Source organism: Canis aureus, chromosome 20 (genome assembly GCF_053574225.1).
Source record: "Canis aureus isolate CA01 chromosome 20, VMU_Caureus_v.1.0, whole genome shotgun sequence".
NCBI lineage: Eukaryota > Metazoa > Chordata > Mammalia > Carnivora > Canidae > Canis > Canis aureus.
The window spans coordinates 59,416,954-59,444,496 of NC_135630.1; the positions used below are offsets into that span (position 1 = coordinate 59,416,954).

General features: G+C 48.2%; 1 protein-coding gene across 22 annotated transcripts in view; it reads right to left on the bottom strand.

Moving 5' to 3' along the window:
- Positions 1-357: 357 nt before the first annotated feature.
- Positions 358-27,543, bottom strand: part of NEB (nebulin) — a 200,154-nt gene continuing 172,968 nt past the window's right edge. For 4 of the 22 annotated variants that reach the window (XM_077861706.1, XM_077861704.1, XM_077861727.1 and 1 more), the window contains 24 exons: positions 26,848-26,952; positions 25,369-25,479; positions 24,853-24,963; positions 23,964-24,077; positions 23,116-23,220; positions 20,054-20,158; positions 19,408-19,512; positions 18,676-18,768; positions 17,632-17,724; positions 15,286-15,378; positions 14,710-14,802; positions 13,668-13,760; positions 11,924-12,016; positions 10,878-10,970; positions 10,226-10,318; positions 8,842-8,934; positions 8,562-8,654; positions 8,063-8,155; positions 7,316-7,423; positions 7,055-7,238; positions 6,755-6,847; positions 5,427-5,567; positions 4,809-4,915; positions 358-1,115 (listed from right to left, as the gene is read on the bottom strand). In XM_077861706.1, coding sequence (XP_077717832.1) covers positions 942-1,115; positions 4,809-4,915; positions 5,427-5,567; positions 6,755-6,847; positions 7,055-7,238; positions 7,316-7,423; positions 8,063-8,155; positions 8,562-8,654; positions 8,842-8,934; positions 10,226-10,318; positions 10,878-10,970; positions 11,924-12,016; positions 13,668-13,760; positions 14,710-14,802; positions 15,286-15,378; positions 17,632-17,724; positions 18,676-18,768; positions 19,408-19,512; positions 20,054-20,158; positions 23,116-23,220; positions 23,964-24,077; positions 24,853-24,963; positions 25,369-25,479; positions 26,848-26,952 — 2,586 coding nt within the window. In that variant the 3' untranslated portion in view covers positions 358-941. The remainder of the gene's footprint in view (positions 1,116-4,808; positions 4,916-5,426; positions 5,568-6,754; positions 6,848-7,054; positions 7,239-7,315; positions 7,424-8,062; positions 8,156-8,561; positions 8,655-8,841; positions 8,935-10,225; positions 10,319-10,877; positions 10,971-11,923; positions 12,017-13,667; positions 13,761-14,709; positions 14,803-15,285; positions 15,379-17,631; positions 17,725-18,675; positions 18,769-19,407; positions 19,513-20,053; positions 20,159-23,115; positions 23,221-23,963; positions 24,078-24,852; positions 24,964-25,368; positions 25,480-26,847; positions 26,953-27,543) is intronic. The other 18 variants (XM_077861712.1, XM_077861711.1, XM_077861710.1 and 15 more) reach the window with 18 other exon arrangements.

The following is a 27,543-nucleotide window of genomic DNA, read 5'->3' on the forward strand; positions in this document are numbered from 1 at the left end:
TCAGGGCAGGAGTCTGTGGAGTGGTGCTGGGCCACTGCCAGGCAGCGGCAATGCTTTGGATGGGCCCTGGCCACCCACCCGAAGGGCAGGTCTGTAGCAAATAGTAGGGTTGGGGCGTGCAGTGCCATCCCTTTCCCAGCTGTCCACTGATGACCCCACAGTGGTTTATAAAATGTTATCAGCTGAGCCATAACGGAAGCTTGCTGAATACAGTATAGTCCTGAGAAAGCCACATGTGTACATTGTTAACGGTACATTTAAATTTTTTTAGTGAAGTCTAAACTGATGGATTTGCTTTATTGAAATTGATTTGTTGATCAAAACAACCTTTAAAAATAAGTTACTACTTCAGTGGTGTTTATTGCAGAATTCTAGACTTTATTGACTATCACCTTTGTAACTTCAGACCTGGAATAGAATTAAAAGCATGAGCATTCAGTGAGCAAGGAAAAGGTGAGTGTTTCTGCCATTGTTCTTTGTGTTTAACATGTTCAGAATCCTTGTTTAAAAAAAAAATAATGAACATTTTCATAATGGAGAAAGACTCTGGGTTGATACAGCAATAAACATTGCATAAACTTTTAAAATATCTATTCTATAATTAAACTTTAAGGCAACATGGAAAATTTAGTAATGACAGTTTTAAGAATCACGAACCTATGGGTTTAATGTCTCTTAAGTTATATGTGTAAGTCCAGAAAATAATGAAGTAGATCTAGTTTAGTAACTGGACAATTAGTGATATTAAGATTTGTTTTACTGGAGAATTACTGAGGTTCATATAGAAACAAATTAAGGGATGGTGCAACTGTTAACCATATTGACACAGAAAAACCATTGGGCAGCTTTGAGAGCTTAGGAAATAATGGTGGGGAGTCTGAACTGAAACCCTGACTGCAGGATGTGCAGGTCCCGCAGACCAGTGCAATACTCAGAAATGCTTAAATGGCTTCCACGTAGTTGGCTGGCAGCATGCCGGTCCTGCCCGTCCTCTGCACAGTGCCATACATCCAACCCTCGTCGATCGCTTGGACGTTTACAATAGCGTCTCCGTCTCTGAAGGACACCTCATCTGCATCAGCAGCCATATAGTCGTACATGGCACGGAAGATCTTCTATTTGTGAAGATGGAAAAAGGTAAAAAAAAAATATATATATATACACACACACACACATGATTAGATTTGCAACAATCAACCCGAACACCTAATTTTAAGGTCTATCTAAGTTACACAAAGAGAATGTACAACCACCACCAGGAAAGTAAAAAGACTACCCACGACTACTCACAAAACAGGATCAAGTATTTGCTGATCATACATCCAGTAAGGGATTACATCCAGAAGATAAAAACTCCTACAATTCAAAACTGAAAAAAGGCGGGAGGGAGGCGAAGGATCTGAATTCTCCAAAGGAGATGTACGAATAGCCCATGTTTTCAGTCAGCAGGGAAAACCCCAAGGAACTACGACTTCAAACATGCTAGAACGGTAGGAGTCAGCGAGGACCCAGAGCCGATACTAGGGAGGGTGTGGAGAAATTTGAAAAGCTGATGGGAAAGTAAGATGGTGCAGCCACTTGGCAAAGAGTTTTTGCAAGCTCCTCCCTGTTCGATGCAGAGTTACAGTACTGCGGCCCTACCTACATCCCCAAGGGGCGCGAGAACGTATGTCCACATGGTACTTCGTGCGTCCACACTCCCGGTATCCTTCACGGCAGTCAAAAAATGGCAAAGAGCCAAATGCCTATCAATTGATGAAGGAAGGCAGGGTGGTATTTCCACACGATGGAACAGTCGGTACTAAGGAGTTTTTACTGCCGTGATAGAAGCAGGCGAACCTCGGCATTGAGGACAGGAGGCCCGTCCCCGAAGACCACATACTGTGTGACTGAATTTATGTCAAGTACGTTGCACAGGCAAATGCAGACAAAGAGCATTAGTGGATCCCTCAGGATGGGATGGGGGGACCGTTGATGGGTACAAGGGGTTTTTTAGGGTGATGAAATGTTATAAAATTAGATGATGGTAGCAGTTGAATAACCAAATGAAATAAAAATCAGTGGACCCATACGCTTCAAATGAACTTAATGGTATGTTAATATGTTCATAAAACTATGAAAAAAGAATGGAATGTGCTAATTTTGTATGTGGCCTTTTCTTCCCTTTTGAAAAAGTCAATTTTGTGTTTTGAAGAATAAAAATTTGAAAGACCAAAGCAATACTGCACGTATTCTTTCACTGGGAATTTGGAAGCACGCTGGTTGTAAAAGTTCCTAAAAGCTGTCCTCCACATTAAACAAGAAAACCCCAAGGAGAGGAGAAGGGAAAGTGGGCACTTTACTAATCAGTAAGCATGGAGTTCCCGTTAAGACGAATGGGCCCTGGAGATCTCTGGCGATCTGTACACAAGCCTGAATGTATCGAACACTTAAAAATGTGGTAAAAAGGTTAGAGCTCAAGTGGTTTTACATGTAATTCGGTTTCCGATGTAATTCGGCTCTTGTAACACTACTTGTAGATAAAAATAACAAAAATTGAAAGTGCCCAAATTTCCTTCATGGGAGCCACACTGGTTAGTAATTGGAGATGTCACCCACGTAGTTTTTCCTGGCATTCTGAAACGATCAAAGACAGGTTTCCCCTTCCCCCCTGCATTCCTGAACAGTTACTGAGATTCATACTCTGACTTGTTCTTTCCATTTAATATAACTTCAGGGTCCTTCCATATAAATACAGATCTGTCTGTGTTTTTTCTTACATTTTTTACTGCTGCAGAGAATTCTGTATTGTAAGATCACAAATTAACCATTTCTATACTTCTGGACATTTAATTGTTACTATTTTACACCAATCCTCTAATGTTTGCTTTAGGCAAGTATTTCAGGGAAAGAGCTTTTTGTTATTTTATTTATTTATCCATGAGACAGAGAGAGGCAGAGACATAGGCAGAGGGAGAAGCAGGTTCCCTGCGGGGAGCCCAGGACCCCGGGGTCACGCCCTGGGCCGAAGACAGACGCTCAACCCCTGAGCCACCCGGGTGTCCCAGGAAAAGACCTTTTAAAGGTGAAAGTAGTAGGTCAAATGGTATGTTCATTTTAATAATAAAAAAAACCCACTACCATGAGAGGATTCTAACACTATACTTTGCTTTAATTTGCATATTCCTAGTTAGCAGTCATGGTGGACACTTTTGTTGGATGTTTCTATTTCTTTTGCTGTAAGTTGTCTATTCGTTTGCTTCCATATCTTATTTTGACCAGAAGGAATAATTTGCCAATGAATTTTTGGGTGTTATGCCTTTTAGATAGGGCTTTTTGTTATATATGCAGATATTTTCTCCCAGTTTGATATATTTCATTTTATTATAAAAACGTTTAGGGCCGCCCAGGTGGCTCAGTGGTTTAGCACCACCTTCAGCCCAGGGCGTGACCCCAGAGTCCCGGGATCGAGACCCAGGTCCGGCTCCCTGCATGGAGCCTGCTTCTCCCTCTGCCTGGGTCTTTGCCTCTCTCTCTCTCTCTCTCTCTCTCTCTCTCTGTGTCTGTCATAAATAAATAAAATCTTAAAAAAAAAAAAAAAGTTTAAAATCTGGTCCAGAGGCCTGGGATTAAGTCCCTCCACACTGCTCCTGCTTGCTCGCGTTTTTCTCTCAAAATCTCTAAAAAAAATTTCATGGTCAGATATGTGGTCTTTTCTTTCACATCCTTAGGTTCTGGAACTTGCTGAGGAGGGCCTTGGTTGTCCCGATATTATAAAAGTGGCCTCTAATTTTCAGTAGTATTTTACAATTTTACTGTTTCCCCCTGCTGATTTGTAAGCTATTCTCATATCTAGTCCCATGCTAAACCCATATTTAATGATAGCAGCTTTACAGTATGTTTTGCTCCTATTTGGTTAATAGTTGTCTATTGGAGGGCAGCCGAGGGGCTCATGTGGTTAAGTGGCTGCCTTCGGCTCGGGTTATGTTCCCAGCCGGGGCCTGGGACTGGATCCCACATCGGGCTCCCTGCTCGGTGGGGAGTCGGCTGCTCCCTCCGCCTGCTGCTCCCCCTGCTTATGCACTCTGTCAAATAAACACAATGTTAACTTTAATACACAGAACGCTAGGATTTTGGAGTTGCCTTGAGTTCATGGGTTTATTTCACGAGAAATGACTACAAGGTTCTGTTCCCGGATATAATGAGTCTTAATACTTACTTAGATCTTTGTCCTTTTGTAAAGACAGTTTTCTACATACAAATATTTTTGTTCATAGAAATACTTTTATTTCAACCCTAAAGAATTAAGTTTCTGTGATATGGATGAATCCAGGGTTTTAAACGGAGTTTTTAAAGTAGTTTGGTGAACTGTAAACATGACTGACTTATTTATATTTATATGTATTGTTTTATATTTATTTACATTTATATCCCTTATATTTAGGGAGATCTAAGATGACATGTTTTATGCGTGACACATGCGTAATCCTCTTGAACGAGGATTCCAAGCAGCAGATACTTGAAGGTAGTGGGTAGGACCAGTGAGCCCCAAGGGATCATTAGTTTAAATAATTTGAGCTTGGGAATGAAGCGTTTCTCATACACCTGGTAGTCGAGGGGCCCCTAGGAGGCTCAGAGGCTGAGTGTCTGCCTGCGGCCCAGGGCGTGACCCCAGGGTCCCGGGATCAAGTCCCGGGTCCGGACCCTGCAGGGACCCTGCTTCTCCCTCTGCCTGGGTCTCTGCCTCTCTGTGTGTCTCTCAGTAATAAATAAATCTTAATTTTAAAAAACGTGCCGCCTACAGCAGGCGGGGCGGGGGCTGCACTTACGCCAGCAGTGGAGGGGTGCGACGGGATGGAGGAGAGCGTGGTCTGCTGCGTGGCCGCGGACGAGGACCGCTGCGGGGGCAGCTCCGTGGTCCTGGCGTGCTTGTAGGCTGTTGGGGTGGGGGGAGGGTTGGCGCGGGGCGGGCCTGTACCTGCTGGCCGCGAAGGGCGGGGCCTGCACCTGCTGTCCGTGGAGGGGGGTGGCCTGCACCTGCAGCCCACGGGGGGGGGGGGGGGGGGGGGCTGCACCTACTGCCCGCGAGGGAGGCCTGCACCTGCGGCCCGTGGGGGGGGCACACCTGCTTGGGGGGAGGCCTGCACCTGCGGCCCGTGGGGGGGGCACACCTGCTGGGGGGGCCTGTACCTGCTGCCCGCGGGTGGGGGGGGGACACCTGCTGGGGGGGGCCTGCACCTGCTGCCCGCGCGGGGGGGAGGACTGCACCTGCTGCCCGCGGGGGGGGGGGGCTGCACCTGCTGCCCGTGGGGGGGCACACCTGCTGGGGGGGACTGCACCTGCTGCCCAAGCCCCCCCGCCCAGGCCTGAAGCCCCGTGAGGCCCGCTGCCCAGCCTCTACGGGCCGCTGCAGCCCGAGCCCCGAGGGCGGGCGGCCCCCGCGGTACCTGAGGCGGTGAAGACGATGCCGTCGCTGTAGGCGGACAGGCGCTGGTCGGCGGGCTCCGAGGGCTCCGACTTGTCCTCGCCGCTCAGCGCGCTGGCCGAGCCCGCCCGGGAGTGCTCGCGGCTCCGGCGCTGCGCCTGGGCTGTTGGGGCGGGCGGGGGGTTAGGACACAGCAGCGGAGGGGGGGAGGCTGCGGGGTGGAGGGGGCGGCCGCGGGGTGGAGGGGGGAGGCCGCGGGGTGGAGGGGGGAGGCCGCTGGGGGGGGACGCCTTAGGACGCGGTGGAGGGTTTAAGACGTGGATGGAGGGAAAGGGGGGAGGAGGGGGGGAAGGTCGCTGGGGGGGACCCGGAGTAAAGGGGTGGGGGGCCGTGCGGGGGGAGTGGGGGTGCAGGGGTCAGGCTGCGGTCATGTGGGGGTAGTGGGGGTAGTGGGGGATCAGGTACGAGGCTGTACCAGTAGGAGTAGCAGGGCAGGGGTGAGGCCAAGGCTGCTGGGGTGGGGGGAGAGTGGGAGAGGGGAGGGGAGGAGAGGGGAGGAAAGGGGAGCAGGGGGCAGAGAGGGGAGCAGAGGGGGGGAGAGGGGAGCAGAGGGGAGGAGAGGGGAGCAGGGGGAGGAGAGGGGAGCAGGGGGGGAGAGGGGAGCAGGGGGCGGAGAGGGGAGGGAGAAGGTGGAGAGGGGAGGGAGAGGGGAGGGACAGGGAGGAGAGGGGAGGGAGGAGGGAGGGACTGGGAGGAGAGGGGAGGGAGGAGGGAGGGACTGGGAGGAGAGGGGAGGGAGAGGGGGGAGGGAGAGGGGGGAGGGGGGATGGGACAGTAGGGGTAAAGACAGGGGGAAGACAGTGGTAGGGGGAAGACTGGGGGGGAAGACAGTGGTGGGGAAGGCGGGGGGGGGGTAGGACAGCGGGGGGGGGGGGGGAGGACGGCGGGGGAGGGGGTGTGGCCGCGGCGGGCCCTGCGGGTACCCGGGTCCGGGGCACGTGGATTCCTGCAGACGCCGCGGCGGCCCCGGAGGGTCCTGGAGGTGCCTGGCAGCAGGGCGGGCGCCCCCCCCATCCCCCCCCATCCCCGCTCCCGCCTCCCCGAGCGCCCGCGGCCACAGGCTGTTGCCCTGGGGGGGCCGCCAGGCGTCAGCACATCCCTCCCCGGCTGGCGGCCGGGCTCCCTGGTCCCGCCGGGCTCCCCGGGGACGGAGGGCCTCGCACGGGGCGGCACCGACGGGGCCCCACACTCCGGCGGCCCCTCCGCGGCCTCGGCGCCCAGCACGGAGGGGTCCGGCCCCGAGGGTCCCCGCCAAGCCTGGTCGCCCCCGCCCGCCGCAGCCGCCCCTACCGTTGAGCAGGTGCAAGCTCCGCGACTGGATGTTGTCCTCCGCGGGGTCGTAGTCGAACACGGAGCCCGGGTTGGTGCGCCACACGCGGAGGCCTGCGCGGGACAGGCGCCCAGGTCGGACCCCGGCGGGGGGGGGCGGGGGGGTGCGGGGGGGGGTGGCGGCGCTGGGAGCGGGGGGAGGGGCAGCCGGGGCGGGACACCTGGTCCTCGCGTGGCGGGCGGAGGCGCGCGTGGTGGTGCCGGGAGCCCCAGGCCGAGGCCGTCGTGCGGAGCCCCCCCCGCCCCCCCCGCGGCCCCCACCTGTGACGGGCTCCTGGGCCTGGCCGCCGCGGCCCGGCTCCATCTCCACCACCCTCCTCCGGATGCCGCGGTAGGTGATGTCGCTGACGTCCTGCGTGTTCTTCTTCACCCGCTCGGTGATGGGGTCCGTGACCACGGGCGTGAAGCAGCCCTTGTGTTTCTCGAAGTCCTCGTGGTACTTCACCTGCGGGGCCGCGGTTCGTGGGCGCCCGTGCGTGGGCCCGGGGCTCCGCGTTCCCCACCCCGCCCCCCCGCACTCACCGTGGACACGTTGCGCTGGGTCTCGCGCACGCGCCGCATCTCCGGGGTGTCCAGCACGTGCGCGGCCCTGCCCTGGATGTGCCTGCGGAAGCCGTCGGCGTACAGCACCTGCGGGGGGCGGGGCGGGGGCGTCAGCAGGTGCGGGCCCCGACATGGAGCCCCGACGACGCCCAGCGCGGGCCGCACGTGTCTCAGGGCCCCGGCTTAGGGGTCAACAGGCCGCGGCTGTGACCCGGGCCGCCCCCCCCGCCCCAAGCGGGGCCGCTGGACATCGGCAGGTGTTAGGCACGTGTTACAGGCTGTGACTTGGGACGCACCCCCCCCCTTCATCGGGGCCGCGGGACATCGGCAGGTGTTAGGCGGGTGTTACAGGCTGTGACCCGGGCCCCCCCAGCCCAGCGGGGCCCCAGGACATCGGCAGGTGTTACAGGCCGCGACACGGGCCGCCCCCCAACCCCGCAGGCCGCGGGACATCAGCAAGTGTTACGGGCCGTGACCCGGGCCACCCCCCTCCCCCTCGGGGCCGCGGGACGCCCGCAGGTGTTCGTCCTTGGTACGGCCACGGGCACCTAAAGGCCGGTTGCGTTAATCGCAGCGTCCACCCGCAGGCGAGCAAGCGGCGCAGGTGTTAAGGGGCCGGGCCGCGACCCCCGGGCCCCCTGCCCGCCGGGGCGAGGGCGAGGGCGAGGGCGCGGGCGCGTCCACGCGGGGCGGACATGCTCGAGGGAGGCGGCGGCCGCCCAGTACCGAGCTCAGGTTCTCCTGGTTGCGCTTGGCTCGCTCCATCTCTGGGGTGACGGCCGTCGGCGTGCCCTTCCTCACGCTCTCCCGGTAGCACACCTGGGGGCCGAGGGCGCCGGCGTCAGCGAGCGGCGGGGGAGGGGGGCCACGGGGCACGGGGTCACACCGGGTGAGGGGGCGCGGGGTGTCACACCGGGTGAGGGGGCGCGGGGGGGGTCACACCGGGTGAGGGGGCGCAGGGGGGTCACACCGGGTGGGGGGCGCAGGGGGGGTCACACCGGGGGCCACACGGGGGGGGTCACAGCGGGAGGAAAGCCGTCCGCACGTTGCACGTTCCGTGTAAAGCCCAGGGCGAGGAATTAATCGGTGGGAGCTGCTGGGGTCGCTGGTTGGTTTTAGGGGCAGAGAGGGGCTCCCGAGGTCAGTTTCGGGGCGAGTGCGAGGGGTTAGTGCCGCAGCCAGTCTGCAGGCGCCCCACGCCGCGGCGCCCCGGCCGCCCAGGTACCGAGCTAAAGTTCTCCTGGTTGCGTTTGACTCGCTCCATCTCGGGAGTAAAGGGGGTCGGGGTCGCCTTCCCCACCTGCTCTCGGTACGACACCTGCGGGGGCCACGTGCCGGCTGAGACGGGGGCTCGGGCGGGGGCCGCGCGTACTGGGGGGCGGGGGCGGGGCGAGGGGGGCGGGGGCGAGAGGGCGGGGGCCCCGCGACAGCCGGCCCGTGTCTGGGGGGGGGGCCGGGGCCGGGGCCGGGGCCGGGGCCGCACGCGCCCGCTCCCCCCACGATACCGAGCTGATGTTCTCCTGGTTGCGTTTGACTCTCTGCATCTCCGGCGTGACGGGGGTCGGGGTCGCCTTCCCCACCTGCTCCCGGTACAGAACCTACGCGGCGGCACCGAGGAGCCGGAAAGAAGACGACATTAGCGCCCGCAAGACGAACGGGACGGATCAGCTGTGCCGGGGCTCCGGGGCTCGGCCTGTGGCCGCGGGGCTGGGGGCGGGCTGGGGTGGCCGCAGGGCGCGGGGGGGGGGGGGGGGGACGGCGGATCCGGGGGTGCGGGCTGGGGTCAAGGCCACCCCCGCGCTCCGGGCAGCAGGCGGCCGAGCCAGGCCCCGAGCCAGGCCCCGAGGTGCAGGGGCCGCCCCCCAGGGGAGCGGCGGGCCAGGCCGGGGCGCGGCCCCTGGACCCTCTACGTCCCGGGGCGGGTCTCGGCGCCACACGGGCAGGAGCGTGGATGCTGCACCTCAGGGCCTGCCCCGGCGCCCTTCACGGGGGCACCACGCTTCCCGAAGGGGTCCCTGAGCGGCAAGGCCCCCGCCCCCAGCGGGACCCGGCAGCGGGGCGTGGCACGTGCTCTCCCGGGAGGCTGGGGGGGGGGGGGGCGTCTCCTTCCAGGACCCCAACCCCCTGGTCAGCAAGAAACCAGGATACACCGAGCGCAGGCTTGCGGCAAACGGCTCACCAGTTAGCAGTTAGACACCATGATAAACACAACACAAAAAACTAAAATTGGTAAAGCAAAAACCGTTTGAGAGTGACGCTTCCTTCTTAATTGGTAATTTTCTGAAACAACTGGTGGATCTTAGTTTTTCCATTTCCAAGAGCACAGTACCTCTAAACAACCACCCGGGACTCAAGATTGTTAGAACTCGATTTTCTTGTTATCCAAGCAAACTAAAAGGCAAGTGGTTTTTTAAAAAAAATATTTTTAAATACCAGATGGAATAGAAATGTCATTATCCTTGGAGGATCAGGGGTTATTTTTTCCCAAGGTCTCTTTGTCTAAATCTGACAGGTTAAATTAGAACCTAACGTCACAGGTGCAAAAACAAAACAAGATCACAAGTCACTTTTCCAGAGAGCGCCCTCCTATCGACCAGGCCCCTCCCCCAATTTCATGAGTATGTAAAACAAAGAGACCTTGAGGATGGTAGAGAGTGAGTTTGGGGAGAGCTGAGCGAAATTGGAAAAATCTGTTACTTCCTGATATTAGAACTGGATTAAAGCAATCTTGTTATTACAGAGTTAAAGCTAAGAGTAGCCTTCTAGGACAGAAGGATACATGGGATAAACAAAATTCACAAAATTTAAGTTGTTTTTTTTTAAAGTAGGATTAATAAGTATTATTTCAAGTCATTAAAGTAGTAGTTGTTTCTTGTCTTGCCAAAGTACCGAGCTAATATTTTCTTGATTGTGTTTGACTCTCTCCATCTCTGGAGTGACAGGTAAAGGGGTTCCCTTGCCCATGTTTTCTTTGTACAACACCTGTGTGATGAGAAAGCATCCAGAAAAAAGAAAAATAAGTAACATTTCATCGGTTGCAAGATTTTAAGTGTGAGTTCAACCTCCTTGTTACCAAAGGACACAGTCGAGTCCAGGGGGCCAGGAGTTACAGGTCGACCAGCCGCCCCAACCGACTACTGGCAGCAGAGCTCTGGGGAAGGAAGGACCTCGGCTGCTGGGGGAAGGCTGTCCGTCATTCATGTCATTTTGTCCTTCCTGTGAGCACGTGCCTCCCACCAATGACAGGGGGGTTTGAGATTGTTAGAACTCGGTTTTGTTGTTATCCAAGCAAACTAAGAGACAAGCGGTTTAAAAAAAATATTTAAAAATACGAGATGGGATAACAGAATTAAATGTTATGAATGTTTTAGAAAGTCGAATCCATAGTAGTAACATAAAAATATAAAAAGTATGTCCTTTTGCTAAGTGAGGTATATTAGAAACAAAGGCAGGGGAGTGGGTTTTAAGGAGGAATACGTGTCAAGTGTTATCTAATTATGAGGTTAAGTGGCAGCTGCTTTTCCCTTTCTTTCCAAAATACCGAGCTAAGGTTTTCTTGATTGTGTTTGACTCTCTGCATCTCAGGAGTGATGGAGACTGGAATCCCTGTCCCCAGGTTCTCCTTGTAAAGCACCTGTATGGTAAGAGAGCATCCAGAACAAAAAGAAGGATCAACCACTTTCCCCCTTTTGTGGAGAAGTGGGGGGGAGGAAGGGCAAAGAGGAAAGAGAGGAGGTTAGAGGAAGGGAGATACCAGAAGCTTCTAGATCCAACCTGTAGGAGCCTAAAGACATTAGGTAAGGGAATGCAGGAAAGAGCAGCAAAAACTGAGACAGGAAAGGAAAGTTTTGTTACTTTTGTTGTTTGGATTAATCTCTGCAGAGTGTGCGGTGAAAGGGAACCGACGATTAGTGCCCCCAGCCGGTTTGTTAAGAGGAAGAGAAGAAGTAAAAAGAGTAAGAGACAAAAGGAGAACCAACGAAGTTATTTTTGATTTGGAAATGTTATTAATAAACCACATAAGGAGATCTGATTTTTTAAAAAAAAAAAAACAGTATTAAGATACATGTGCACAAACCTTCTTTTGTTGACTTTCAAAAGAAGTCCAGGTATTTAATTTTTAGTTTGGGTGAACATACTGGGAAGAATTATTTTTAAAGCATATGGAGAGCAATGACAAGATGCTACAAAAAAAGAAACTTCAAAATATCTGTGTAGATACCAGTAGGGACAGAGAAGGTTAGAACAGGAAGTGGGGCCAACAGTCCAATCTTTGCTAAATACATTTTTGGAAGCTTTATGTTCAGATCAAATTTGCCAAAGCAGGATAAATGTGGGTCCTTAGACACTGAGAAAGGTTACGGTTTTAAAGGTTGGGATATAATACTGAACTTATTTTTTTATAAGTCAAATAATGGTATTAATGTTTAACCAAAGTGGGGCAATGGATTCAGGGGAGATGGCAGCGTTAGGTCATGAACAAGACATGTCAGAGTTTTTACTGGGATAAGCTGATTAGATTTAAAATATAGCCATTAATTTTTGGTTTAAAAATAGTTAAAGGGATTTTTTTTTTCTTTTAAATACCGAACTAAAGTTTTCTTGATTGTGTTTGACTCGCTCCATCTCTGGAGTGATGGGAATTGGAATCCCCTTCCCGAGGTTTTCTTTGTACAACACCTGTACAACACAAGAAAGCATCCAGAAAAAAAAAACAAGAGCAGTCAAGACAGCCCTTTCATCTGTCCTGGAGGGACCCTAGGATGAGACCACAGACGTCAAACAGGAAAGACTCTCCAAACACAGATCAGGATGAGAATGTGCTCTGGATTTCCTTAGCTAAAGTGCGTGTATTTGATATTTACTGCAATATTAACTCATAGTATACTGAAGGTTTCGTTCCTGTGATGAGAATTAAGGGAAAAAAAACTACAAATAATTTCATAAGAGCACTAACGTGCTTATTGTACAACAGAAAAATTAGTTTTTAATTAGATTGCCAAATACTAACGTTCCCTCCGTAGAACATCTGTTTTACAGAGTAGCAGATATTTAAAACTCCAGGCCAAATCTATGTAGTATAGCAAAATTGGCCTTTATTGAGTAAATTTAAATTGTGGAGGTGGTCAAGTCTCAAAATTAATATTGTAATACAGAGTGCTATTCATTTCCCACGGAATCTTAGGAGCTCTATGCACCATCAGGACAATTTTTGCCTAAATGCAACTTGTGCAACAATGAATACAAATGGTTACTTAGGAAAAAAAAATTATCTGGGATCATTAAGATCTCAAATATAAACAATATACTTATATTATAGAAAAAATTAAAATATAATTTTGAAAATTAATGCAAACCTTAATTCTTCCAAAAGAAGAAATCATCATCATCATCATCCCACAGGGAAAACAGTGAACATTCCAGAAGTAATATTAATTTACATGGATAATTTAACACAATTGAAAGGCTGTTAGTGAATTAAAAACAAAACCAAAAGAGAGTGGGACCAAAGAAAGTTACTAATCTATTTATGTAGGAGAATAAAACTTTCTGAAAATATTTAAACTGACAGTTAAAAGCCACTTTGGATCAAACCTGCCCCCCTCCCCCCAAAAAAACCGTCCAGCTAAATTTTCCTATTGACATTTGATTTTCTATTTCAGGCCTAAGTGACTCTTAAGTTCCTTATACGGAAGTTTCACAGACTATTACAGAATTTTTCAACAATATTACTAAAATAAAAAGTAACATTAAATATAAATGTATGATCTGATTTGTGTCTTTAAAAGAGTAAATCAGAAGGTCTGGATTTCTATTCATGGAATGGCTCGTTTAGCCAAGTATCAGGATAGGGCTGCTTTGGGTTCCAACCCTGAACCACTTTCTCTTTCCGGCCTGTGTTTACCCAGATGGGATCCGGGTTAAGGCAAGCGCATTCCCAGTCACGAGCCACTACTACCTGTGGCCTCAAGGACTCTAGTCTTCGTGCAAAGCTAACCCAGAGGCATCTTAAATAAAGAGAGTCCTGAGAAATTAAGAGCTACGGTGTTTGTTTGTTTTTTTTTGGATATCCATGAACTTCAAAAGTCCCAGCAGCAACATAAAAGTTGAAAAGAGAAGGAAAGGAACGAATTAAAAGTTTTAAGGGACGATTATGAAAGGTACAGAACGTTAGAATCAAATGGTAAGTAAAAGATGTGGAAAACATGATTCAGTTGATGAAATTCTAAAAATGTTAAACGGATTATTTTAAAGGGGCTAATAGAAGTTTGTTTTATAGAAAATTATTATTTTTTTAAATATGGAATTAAAGGAACTTTCTCCCGAATACCGAGCTAAAGTTTTCTTGATTGCGTTTGACTCGCTCCATCTCAGGAGTGACAGGAATGGGGGTCCCCTTGCTCAAGTTCTCTTTGTACAAAATCTGTGTGCACAAAACCAACAACCGCATCAGCCTGGACCTATCTTTCAGGTAACTTCATCTTCACAACAGTCCCTGAAAGTATTTTTGTCTTCATAACGACACAAAATGGGCCTCGGCAACTTTAAGAAACAGGACCGACCACTTTGGACACTGAGTCACACACAGTACGAGGTCTGTCCCTGGGTGGCATTGCCACAGACTCAGCCTCCAGGCTGCCGGGAGGAGCCACTTAGGTCTCCTCCCAAAGACAGAAGGATCGGGCCTTTTCAAGCAGTGGTCAAGTTAACTGAAATTAATATCCATGATGAGTTGCTGGCAACCCCAAAATAGGGAACCAGAGAGAAAGAGAGAGAAGTTTGGGGTAATAAAATGCTAATAGATATTAAAAGCTAAATATTAGCTCTCGTTGATCCTTAAACTATTCCAAAGAGAAGCTCATTTATATCTTACATGGTATACAATACACTGCTCCTATCATCTCTGGAATGAAAATATTTAAGAATCACATTCTTTTTACAAAAAGCTACAAACACCAAAAATCCATCCAACAGAGCCAGAATACGCACAAATAAAATTCTAATCAACACTGATCTTTTGAAGGGATGTTAGAGTTTTACACTTTTGACTTGTTCCACACCAGTTAGAAACACCTGTTGTTATTAAAGGCGGGCTTAAGGGTGGGGGAAAAAAAAAAAAAAACCAAACACTGAATATTATGGGTTTTTAAGGAAAGTGATCCATAGTTATGTTTTAGGGAAAACAGTTAAGGTTTCACACCAGAACGCAACTAAATACTAAATTAGAGTTGAAAACTGGGGTAATATTTGGATCATTATTTTCATTATGTGAATTTAGTAATTTTACAGGAAGAAAACTCATATGTTTATAACGTGTTAAAAATATTATTTTAAATAAGAAGGGATTTTATTTTTTGCCCCCTAAGAAATACCGAGCTAAAGTTCTCTTGATTGCGTTTGACTCTCTCCATCTCTGGAGTGATAGGTGTTGGGGTTCCTTTCCCCAAATTTTCTTTGTACAAAACCTGTGAGATACAAGAAAGTACCCAGAAAACATTCAAAACAGGCACAAAGATGAAGGGAGGGAGAAAATTGAGGCAGGGAGTTTGTGTGAGGAGGGAGTCTTTCCGTGAGTAATATTTAGTACGGATAACGCTTTTACTTTTCCTTCACAACCATGCTAATTCTGGGGATTAAAAAAAAATCACAACACAAAGCACTGAGTTACAGGAAACGAGGATACTGATGAAGTCTTGAGTTAACTGTACTCACGGTGTTTCAGATCTAAGTATCCACACTTGTCAGCTGCTAAGTGTTAAAGTACCATCAGAAAAAGTAAGTCACTTTGGGTGAGTCCAGGTGGTTTTGGTCAGATAACAACACACACCCTCGCACACACACAGACACAGAACTGTTAAGTTGTTACTTTTTAAAAACAGATAGCGGGTTATTCTGGTAGATGTTTAAGGGGGGAAATAGAGATTCTTAGTTGATATACGTGTAAATACCGAGCTAAAGTTCTCTTGATTGCGTTTGACTCTCTCAATCTCTGGAGTGACGGGGGTTGGGATGCCCGTTCCCAAGTTTTCTTTGTACATAACCTGTAGAAGATAATTAGAATAGCCGAAAAGGTGAGATGGCCGCGAATCCCTTGGATCACAGCTACATGTGTGGGCTACGTGGTGGAAACTCACAGAACAATCTAGCTTTCAACGAGGACGCTCGGGATACGGAAAAGAAGCTCCACCAACATTTATGTTCCTGCTCCAACAGTAATCTCACTGCCTTGAACACTTGCTACTAATTTGTGCGTTTTCTGTTGCCAACACCTAATACATTCCTAAAATGCACTTAAAACGTGGTGATAAATTCAATGAGAAAAATCTAACCATTTCATACCGTTTAGTATTAGTAGGTCCACAGTAGATTTGTACTTAATTTAAATGGATTACTTGGTTTCAAATTTTCTGATCACGTGATGATCTATTCTTTCCAGGGTTGAGAATTTTGGTGGTTTTGTATTTTCTACTGAAAATTCCCAGGTGGCCCCTAGTCTGTAGGTACTCTTAATAGGAGGAGACTTAAAAGTACATTTTTCAGAAGGAGTAGCTTTCCTTGAAATTTCTACTGATGGTTGTTGGATCACATAAACTAGTGCTTTTCAAACTGAGGAAGTCCCTATTGTTTTTAGGCATCCTATCAAAGGTCTTTTAATGAAAAGAGTAAGGAACTTCTTGAACCTCCGGGCCTCCTCCTTCTTCTCCTTCCCTCTTAATGTTAAGAACTGTCGCCTAAGGGAATGAATGAATTCTTTCTAAATAAACGGGTCCAGTGGCGCCCTTGAGCATGGGGTGGGGAGAAACACAGATGGGGGTGGGCGGCAGGGGGGTGGGGTGGGGGGGGGCTTGTCATAGATTCATTCCTAGAATCACTGGCATGCTCGTGGTAATAACTTTGTTCTGCTGGGAAACTTCTAGGGATCTTTAACAATCTACCATTTTAGTTCGAACTTGTGTTTCTTTACCCCACAAGGCAGCCGAACTGCTCGTGGATAAACAGAACAAAACATAAGGAAGACAGGGAGTTGCAATCAGTGACTAAAGGGGTTTTCTTGGATTCGTGGAAACAAAGCTCTAGATGAGATTTGTGCTGCCGGGAAGCCAGAGTACAAGCAAGAAGAGTGAAACAGGAATGAGACCTAAGTAATACGAACAACCTGCAAGAGAAATAGCAAGTGTCTCCTAACGGCAACAAGACGAGAGTTCAGTCCTCCCGTGACAGCAGAATCTCGGAGGCCAAGGTCCTCACTTTTTATTGGTCATAAACTATTTCCCAAACTCCAAAAAGTCTCTTGCTAGTAGCCAGCCGTTGCTTAGAGCGTGCTTGGGATTGCTTAGAACCGATGGGAAAGCTGAGTGCAAGTGTGAGAGTATGAGCGCGTGTGTGGGCGCGCACTCGCAGTGCTGGGGGTGGGGAGCAGAGGCCGGGCTAGCCCGCTAGAGGTCAGGTGTGAGGGACCCCCCATCCCTCACCTCCCCACACCCCCGTGCTGCACAGGTGCCCGCAAGTCCTCAGAACACACTTAATACACAGTACGGCACTGCGTAGACGGAGGACCCCCCTTAAACATACACTGCACCTGCAAGACAGAGCCAACAGGGCAAGAGATCTTGGGACGGGAGAGGAGAAGTGCAGAGACTTCTCACGCCTACCTAGAGCTTTTCTGGACAAGGGAGGAGGTCCTGAGATACACACACATGCAAATACACACATGAGAGTAACACAAAATACTATATATATTATTACAATACGTAATATAGAATTTTATACAATTATCTAATGTATCATAAAATACACATACTATAATAATATAATACTTTGTGTTATTTCTATGGTTATATATATATACTTTTAAGATTTTATTTATTTATTCCTAAGACACAGAGAGAGGCAGAGACAGAGACAGAGGGAGAAGCAGGCTCCATGCAGGGATGGAGGCGGGATTCGATCCCGGGATCACGATCTGAGCCAAAGGCAGACGCTCAACCACTGAGCCACCTCGGCGCCCCCATGTTTATATCTTTTAACTCACTGGAGATCATTCTGGAAACCTTATTACCACTTCCTGTTGGCACTACATTACTCAACCCTATTACTGTTGGCACTTTTCAGTCTAGAAACTGCAGGTGTGAGGACTAATCAAGAAGCCAAGTCTCTCCTGCTCCTCAGTGGTGTGAAGGCAGGTTTCTCATCTAGGATGGAGGGAGGTTCACCCCATCCCCAGGGCACGGGCGAGGGGAGGACTCAGAGCTGGGTGGCAAGTGTGCGGGGGCAGGCTGCGCAGGTGCCCTTACCGAGCTAATGTGCTTCTGTGTCTCCTTGACGCGTTTTACTTCCGGCAGGTCAGGGATCGGGATTCCTTGCCCGATGGCTTCCTTGTACTTCACCTGCGGATATAAAAATGCGAACACGTGCATGTGTTTGGTTAGAAGCTCTGCAGGTTTTCAAGTCACAATTTAAGCAGTAGAGACTCTGCACTCAGTGTGAACGGGGCCACGGTCCGACTCTGGGTCAGAACAGTGCCGTGGGCAAGGACACCTGGCGTCTCTCTTGGGCGTGAGGGTGGGGCCGAGGGGAGTCCACGCTCACACCGGAACCCCCATCCTTCCCGTGCACGCTGGTGATCTTATACCCAGCGGTTCAGTTGGCTCCGACAGATACGGCCACGTGCACACACGCCGGAAGGCTCAACTGTATTTTCTAACAAGTGACAAGGCATCTCTCCTGACCAAACTCCAGTCAGGGTCCTTTGGATCTTCTCCCCAACTGGGCCCCTGGTCTACTTCTGGGTCTAACTTAGTACCCATAGTTTCAGAAAGCATCCTGCTAATAAGTCAGCTTAGCCAGAGCCCCCTACCCTTGGGACCCCCTTCATCCTTGATACGGGACCAAATTCCGTATCCCCCCCCCCCCCAGGCCCCACCGGGGCACCCTGGCCTGCCACCAGCAAGAACCACATCCAGTAGCCTCAGCCCAAACCCCCCTTACCCTTACATTTTTCTCTAATTTTCTGTTCTCCCCCTTCCTCCTCATCTCCTCCACCCCATCCCTGGTTATAAATCCTTACTCTTCCTGGCAGTGTTTGGAATTGAGCCCAGGCCTATACTGCGACCTCTCTCCCCTACTGCACAAATCTATTTTCACCGCTTTACCCACCACCCAGCTCTGGTTTGCTCCAACACTGACCTCTCCACTTCCCACAGGTAGCCCCCCTTCCTCACCACCAGTACCAGCTGCTTCTGCGACAAAGGTTTTGAGCAGCTCGGCCCTCAAAGTACATGATCAGGGGGAGGCAGAGACACAGCAGTGAGTCCGTGGGGGCGGGGAGGGGTATTTACCGAGCTAATGTGGTCTTGCGTTTGCTTCACTCTCATCATCTCAGGGGTCTTTCCGATCGCAGTGCCTGGCGAGACATCTTCTTTATATAAAACCTGGGCATTCAAGATCAGGACAACGTTATAGAGAAAAGAAAGCCCAGCAATTCCCGGAGGAAGACTAGGAAACATGGCTTCTGTGAACACAAAAGGCACTAGAGAATGTTCTTGGCCACGTGCTGGAGTATCTGATGCCTTCCACGTCAGCACTGGTAACTCCAGCCATATGTACAACACGGGTAACTTTCCAGATCTTGAGATTTAAGATTACTGTACTGTATTAATGCAGGGTGACAAAAACCAGAAAAATGTTGATTTTAAAAGACCCCTCCCGTAGGAAACACAAAATCCATTAAAGAAATGTGAAGTCAGTTATTCTGGGGAAGGGTAGTGAAAGAAATCACAATGTCAAAAAGAAATCCATCTTCGTAGAACAAGACAACACACGTTACTGCTCTGGGATTAAAAAAATTAAAAAGGAAGAAAAGTTACTTTGTTAGCAGATTTAAGTTGTTATTTCAAATGGTCTCTGCACTGATGGTTTTCGAGCAAAGTATGGGAAATTGTAACAACTGCTAGTATTAACTGCTGAGGTTAGATGTTAATGGTCTGAATCAACGGGAGGCTAGCATATTTTTAAAGAGGAGAATAGAATTATTAGGTTAGCATTAAATGGAAGATAAATAGTAAATATACCGAGCTGAAATTCTTTTGATTTTCTTTAACACGCAGTATTTCTGGCGTGTCTTGAACAACTGTAATTTTTCCTTTACTGTTTTTAAGGTCACACTGGTATTGGAGCTATGAAGAAAGAGTAAACATCTTGTTAAGATTTCAACATTTTAAAATATATTTTAAGTTGTCTCTATTGTGTAAGGGAATTTAAAATCCAAATTAAAACAAAACCCAAATATCTATGCCACAATAATCACTGTCTGAGAGCCAAAAGGGATTTAATAAGAATTCTATAAAAAAAAATTTTTTGGTCCCTAAAAAATGGTAAAGTGTCAAGTTATAAATATATATATATTTTAAAAATGCATCCCTTCTTGAATTCATTTTGAAAAAGACAGATGTCACCACTAGTGGGAGGTGGAGACAGTTCACGTGCAGTGACATGAAGCCACTAACCAAGCAGCAGTGGGTCTTTCACGCTATGATTTGGGATTGAACCAGAAGGTGATCCTGGAGAAGAACGTTTCCTGGGCCATGGGTGGGGGCTGTGCAGGCTGCTCCACAGCCCTTGCAGGCGGAGGCCCAGGTGTGGAGCCCAGGGGCACCCACCGTGCCCACCGCGCCCCGGGTATCAGTGCGCCGTGTCTTAGGTTCAATGAAAACTTACAAGGCTGAAGTTCTTTTGGTTCTCCCGGACTCTCTGCATCTCTGGGGTATCCAAAACAGTCTCATAATAGGACATGCATTTCTCTGCATCTTCTTTGTACTTTTTCTGAGAACAGATTCCAAGAAATAGGGACGGTGAATACCACAGGAACATGGGCCAAGGGGACCTAAAACTGCCCTTCCTGGTTAGCTGGAGGTAAGTCCTCTGTCATGGGTGCTAGGGAGCTCTAAAGCAGAGCCCTCTCTTGGTCAGTGAGTGCCATGCCTTCTCCCCCCCCGCCGGAAAACTGAGCATGGACATTTATTTTATTTTAATTAATTATAAAAGGTCTTATTTATTTATTCATGAGAGACACACAGAGAGAGGCAGAGACACAGATGGAGGGAGAAGCAGGCTCCCTGCAGGAGCCCGACGTGGGACTCGATCCCAGGACCTGGGGTCACACCCTGAGCCTCAGGCAGACGCTCCAGCGCTGAGCCCTCCCCTCCCCCTGCCCCCACCGGGCATCCCTGAGCCACAGGGCCTTTAATGAAACCCACTATCGTGGCAAAGACAGCAGCAGAAGACCCTTGCTGGCTGGCCCACAGCAGGAAGGTGACAGACTAGCAGGCTCCTGACAGCGGGGAGCCTCCTGTGAGCTGGACACCGGGTCCTTAGTCAGGGGCCAGACTCCCACGGCAGGTGGAGCAGAGCAGGAGGTTAAGAGGCTCCAACAGGCCTCTCTAACGCTGGCCTTAGCGGGTGACAGGAAGGTTCTCCCTGAGCTGCCAACAGCTGTGCTCGGGGATGCTGGCCTCAGGACCCAAGCGGCAGGAGGACCAGCAGGCACGGGCAGCTGTGGCCCCGCAGCACTGGGGTCTCCACGACACAGGTCCGGGGCCCTGCGACAACTCACCCGCGGCCATGGCCTAGGCTGGCCGTCATCCGGCCGACGGGCTGCGGAGGCCCCAGGCATCTGCCCCACGAAGCCTGTGGGCCCCACGTGGCCACAGGAGCCCTGAGCACACGGGAGGGCTGCACCCGCCGGAGCGTCTCGCCCCCCGCCCCCCAAGCTGCGGCCTCCATCACCTTGGTTCTGCCGCAGCCCAGGTGTCCGTGGCCAGGTTTGGGGCCTGCAGGCATGAGACACAGCCTGGTGCCTGGGGGCCACGCGCCAGCGCTGACCCCACTCTCCTCCACTAGGCTGGGAGGCCGAGCACCGACTCTGCCCTGGAGCCGATGGCCCTTCGCCGCTGTCCCTTCACTGGTCTCCCAGCTTTATGTGGCTCCGGGGTCTCCCTCCTTTCCGGGAAGTTTGGGCGGGGAGGGCTGAGGAACCCAGCTACTGTTGCCAGGGGATAAAACCACTCTCTAGGTCCCCTTCACCTAAACTAAAATCACGAATTACATTTACGGCTGAGAGATTCAGTCTACTCAGAGATAACAAAGAACCAATAAGAGATTTCAGCTTAGACTTTGAACGGGAAGCCAGTTAAAACAAAAATTTCTGGAAGGAAAGAAGAGTTCACCACTTTCCTTATTCAGGAAAAAAATCCCCTGAATGACTCCTCTTAGTTATGCAAACGTAAGGCAAACAGTTCTCACGGCCCGGGAGGGGGGGGTTAGACCTCCTTTTCTTTTCCTTTTATTTTCTAAAGGTTAAGCAAAAGCTGCCTGTCCTGGTTTGCTGAGCTAGTGCTAGACCCTAGGAGGGTGCTGAGTTGGTACTTGGAACCTGGGGGTGTTCTGAGTCCTGGGCCCCTGGCATTAGAAAATACTCAGTATATTACCCTGAATTCGTAGGCCCATTCACACTGCTTGCATTAACCCCCAGGACGAGACTTGGAGGTTATAAAATACCTACTTTTCACTGAAAACCGAGCAGCAGTTTTGTAGAAAGCACCAGCACCCCTACGTCACTCAAAGGGAACCACTCATCTAAATTGGGAAGGAAGACAGCTGCCTGGCCATATCCTAGGACTTGAGGAACTAGGCCGAGGAAAGCTCCAAGAGAACCGAGTAAGGCCTGCACTCTGCGGTTTTCCTTAAGGACTGGCTCCAAAGGCTCAGGGCCATGTGGCTGGCAAGCCTCGCTCAGCCTCAAGAATGCTGGCCTCCCTCAATGAACACCACCTGGTAGTTTGGGTCCCAGATAATTTTGGTAATAAAATGCTTCCCCGTCCCCCCAAAAAGGTTCATTTTTCCCTTTGAATATATCTGTTTCTTAAATAAACCATTCTCCAGTGATAACTATTTTTCCCATGTCTAGTTTTATGATATAAAATTACATGTTGTTAATGAAGGATTTAAACCCATGATTCCCCTGATCCAACTGGCCATTGACAGATCGCCTGTGAAGATTTACCACACACACACACACACACACACACACCCCCCAACCAACAAATCAACAAACAAAAACAGATGTCCAGGGCCTACATCAGGCTCATTAGCTTCAAAATTCCAAGGTGGGGCCAGGAAAATGACATTCCCAGGGGTTTATAAAGCACAGCCTGGTCGTGTCACTATAGCTTTGTAGCTCACGACTCAGAAGACAAGCAAAAATTCTAATCTGAAGCTACTTAAATTGCACACCCCTGATATCACCAAGTATCAAAACAAACAAGAGTAGATCCTGCTGTATAAAGAACATCGTACCTTCCCTCATTGCTCAGTTATCCCTCATGGAGGAACCAGGGTTAGATTGCCTGGTTGCTGTTGATGACATAGGTCAATCTGATTGAGGAGACTGGTAATCCTGATACGGGATGTCTACTTTGTTTCTTCCAGAGTTGCACACACATCTTACATCCACAATATAGGAGATTTTACATGTTCAAATATTGATTCATTACCACGCGTGGTACCAAGTAAAAGTTCTTCAGTACCTTCAAGTTCCCTCACACAGTCTCCATTAGTTTTGATACAGAAACCTCACCTCGGACTCAAACTTGCATCACACATGAATGCTTCCTCCTTTACTGGGCAACAATGTGACTTGAAAGAGCCTACTCAGGTATTAGTGGAAAAACTTACTCTTCATGCTTGGGGTCTAGGAGTAATATTGAGATGAACATCCTTACCTGGCTTGAAAGGTTCTTGACTTGCTGGGCATGAATGATCTCCGGAGTATCAACCACAGAAGTGAAATTGGCTTTCTCCATTTCTGCTGACTGCTTATACTTAATCTGCAAAAGAACACCCAACACTTGGGTAAATGTCTACCATGTATATATTTGGTTTCATTTGATTGAGAAGTGGTATTTCTTTTCCAAAAGGGTTCATTCATTTGAGGCCCTCTCTCTATATATTTTTCCTATTGTGTTCATAGCTTTATACTAAAGAGTGAGATTCAGAAAGGTTGAGTCCTGATTGTGGAAAGACTTACTATCTAGTATCTAGGGGCTGGGGAGGAGGGGAGGAGAGAAGTAGTGGGAGAGGAACCAGATAATCAACAGATAGTGAGGTGGGGATTCTTCACATATGTTAAGAGCTGGGAGCTGGACAAAAAAACAATGTGGGATGTTAAAAACTACCTTTTATATTTAGGTCTTGAAAGGAGGGAAAGAAAGAACTCCCAAAATGTTCTAAGCAAGGAATTCTTGGTGCTGACTGCTGGGGCTGGTGGGGGGTGTACTGACTAAAAACAAGACCAGGATATCTGAATCTGCCCCAGCCTCAAGCTCCCCGACTCCTGCCCTTTTCTCTGAATGTCTTCTGTTGCCACAGACTCAGAAAGACGGATGTAAAGAGGGTCCCTGCTCCAGAATGGATTCCACCAGACAGATGTTTAAAAATGCCACTATACACATATGACTGTCAACCAACCAAGTAAGATAATAGAAGGACAACACCGTGTCCCTGTAATCATTTTATTTTTTTATTTTTTATTTATTTTTTTTTTAAGATTGACACGAATAGAACCACTGACCTGACTGGCAATATCAGTAGCATTCCTGGCCCTCATGAAGTCAGGAGTTTCATTGGCCATGGCATTCAGGCCTCTTCCTTTGACTTCCAGCTCCAAGTCTCTCTTATATTCTTTCTGTAGTAGCATTGAAACGAGTTACCTACCTTCCACAACTGGGTGGTAAATACACAGTGACTGTGATTCCACATAATACACCACTACTTGGTCGCTGGTCACCTTTGCCATTCCCTGTGGTCAGATGCAGCAGTGACCACAGAAACCCATTCTACTCGTGATAACACGTAAGGCTTCATTCTGAATACTTTTTAGCAATCTCTAGTTAGAAAATCAAAGTAAAATGGAAATTTTAAATCTGGTTTGCTCCATAACTAGTGTTGAACTTAGGGGTACAATATTGTAATGTGGTGTTTTAGTTTAAGTGAGGACATCCAATGGATCATGGTTAAATCAAATACTACTAGATAAATAACAGATTATGGTAGCCACTAGACACAAACTGTTACAATAGCAACTCATCAGACATTGAGATCTATTTTATTTTATTTTTTTAAGGGTTTAATTTTTTAAAAAATTTATTTATGATAGTCATATAGAGGGAGAGAGAGAGGCAGAGACATAGGCAGAGGGAGAAGCAGGCTCCATGCACCTGGAGCCTGACGTGGGATTCGATCCCGGGTCTCCAGGATCGCGCCCTGGGCCAAAGGCAGGCGCCAAACCGCTGCGCCACCCAGGGATCCCTGAGATCTATTTTATTTAACAGTTAATAACCATGTTGGATATGGAATTTGAAATTAAAAATTCTTTTTCCCTCTTCTCTTTTTTCGTGTAACTTGCTAGGAAGGAGAAACTGCTCTCTTAACTACATGCATGCGGTTGGCTGCGGGCCTACCTCATTGAGGATTTGAGTGGCGTTCTTTGCTCTCAGCATGTCAGGTGTGTCTTCCATTTCACTGAGACCCTTCCCGCGGATGCTTTCCTCTAGATCTTTCCTGTATTCTTTCTGTATCACAAAATAAAAGCAAACACCACTGACAAGAAAGCCTGGATTGTTCTTCTTAGGTGAAGAGCCCAAAGACAAAAGAACCCCTTCCAATTTTAAGTAGTTACAGTTTAGTGATTAAAGATATGCATAAAGGCAGGGAATCAGCTTCAACAGTTAATATTAAATAAGGAGCTAGTCATTAATAGGATGCTAAGGTAAGCACATTTCATTAGGTATTCAATTAAAAAATGAGAAGAATTAATCCGGGTGAGAGACTAGGTGGTAATACCAAACACATGTGAACCCAACTTGAAACCCACAGAAGTTAGATGGTGATGAAAATGGTAGAAGGAACACATTGATGAGCGTCATTAGTGCATTTATTGGGATCAAGAGGGAAAGAAGAGACCAAGTGGGCACTACCTCGCTGGCTATTTTGGTTGCATATTTGACATGTAATAAAGCTGGCGTGACCTCCAGGCCCGTGAGGTTTCTGCCTTTAATGGACTCTTCATACTCTTTCCTATATTCTTTCTAATGTGAGTGGGAAGGAAAACAGAAATTAAAAAAAGAATCTTTATTACAACTCATTTCTCAAACCTAGGAAGAAAAAAAATCACAACATTGTCCTTCCACGTATGGTCCCTTAACTGGATCATCGTTTTTGCTAAAGGTCACATATTTGAAAAGTTTCTGATTGTTCTGGAAATATTTTGTCTACAACAAACAGCCTCAAGGAGACTCAGGGGTGGAGCAGCTTTGTTAGGCTCATTCAAATGTCTAACACGCAGCTGGTGCTGCTGCCCCACCGACGTCTCACAACAGGGAAGGACAGTGGAAGGACACATGTGCTACCAAGACTCTGAATCCATTGTCATCTCTCCTGAGGCAACAGAAGATTTTACTCCTGAACTAAAAGTAAGTAAGGGCAAAATAACAATGCAGAGAAAGAAGAGCCTGACAGCAAGAAATGCAAATTTGGCCCTTTTCATAATCATGACTTATTATTTTTAATCTCTGAATAGACACGGTGGACAATAAAATGGAAAAATCCTATGATTTTGTCTTCCATTGAGAGAGTCACAACCTCCTCCCCTCCCCCATCTCCTCTCCAATCCCTGGACTAGGTAATCTCACTGGGGACTTGGAATAAATGTTGGAACCCCATTTCTATAATTTTTAATTGATATAATTTTAAATTTACAGGAAAGTTCTAAGACTATGTTAAACTTTTCATTATTTGGACTTCTTTGCACCAGAAAGCGCCGCAAAGTGGTACTTTATTAACAGCCATTTATCTTTATAGTTGGAGATATGCCCCATGAAGGAGAGGTAAAAAGCAGTCCAATGTAAGTCTGCTTCCCAATGAAAACAGACTTCCTAAAATTCAAAATAAGATTCCATTCTTTTCTGCTGTTGGTTAAAAAGGGGAAAAAAATTTTTTTAGATGCTTCTCTATACATTTCTAAAATAGCAAATATGGCATCTTGACATCTGATATTTTGATAAACATCTTGATCATTACTCTTTTGTTTGGCTTGGAACTTCCTATTAAGAGCAATCGAAAGCCAATGGTGGGTCAGGTCTTTGCAGAGGGAACTTTTCATTTATCAGAGACAAATTCATATCACATTCAATATAATTTGTTTCAAAGAATAGTTTGTTATATTCTAATGCTATGAAAATGAGAGTTGAAATAAAACATTTATGGTAAATATTTACTATTCAGAACGTTTAGTATAGTCGAACCATAAGATTTCTGAGATGGAAAAATTTTAGTGACCACAGGTTAAAAAGTTCCATGACCTACAACCAGAACAGAAGGCTGGAGACATGTGTGCAGAGCTTGTTTTTAACAGCTCGATGGTATATTTCTTGTGTGGTGTATTCTTTAGGACTTACGCCACTTTGCATCTGCTGAGACTCTTTGGCGGTGATGTACGTTGGTGTTTCAAAGTCCAACATTGGCTTTCCTCGTTCCTTTTCATACTTTTCTTTGTATTTCACCTAGTGGGGAAAAGCTTTATTAGATAGATCTCCTCTGGTCAATTCTCAGAGACCAGTTTAGGGATAGTATTTTTTTTAACTGCTATGTTAGTCCATTTGGGTGGCATTTCACGGTCATTCAAAACAGGTTCCTGTTGTGTTTCAGATCTAGAACCTTTTTGTTGTTGCCTGGGAGAAAACACCGTTACTGTCTGCAAGGCAGAATCAGGATTTGTGCTCAATTTCAATCCTTTGTCTCAAAGGATTACTGCAGAAGAACCAGCTGAGAGAAAGGCCGAGGTAAGGAAATGCAGTGGGAAAGTCACCCATCAGAGAAGGTCGGCCAAGATCGATACGTGTAGATGTGAACGGTGTAACCGCAGCATCTGTCAATATTTCTAAGAAATATCTCCAGTTTTTCTTCCATGAGGACTTTTACTGGAGACCTGGGGTCTCAGTTTGAGAGATAACACATACAACTTTCTTTATATGTCAATAATTGGATCTAGGTCACAACCCAACCATTGAATATGTGACCACATATTCAATGCAGCCAATAAAAGTTCATATAAAGATGAGAACTAGTTTATACATCAACCGACTTACTAATAA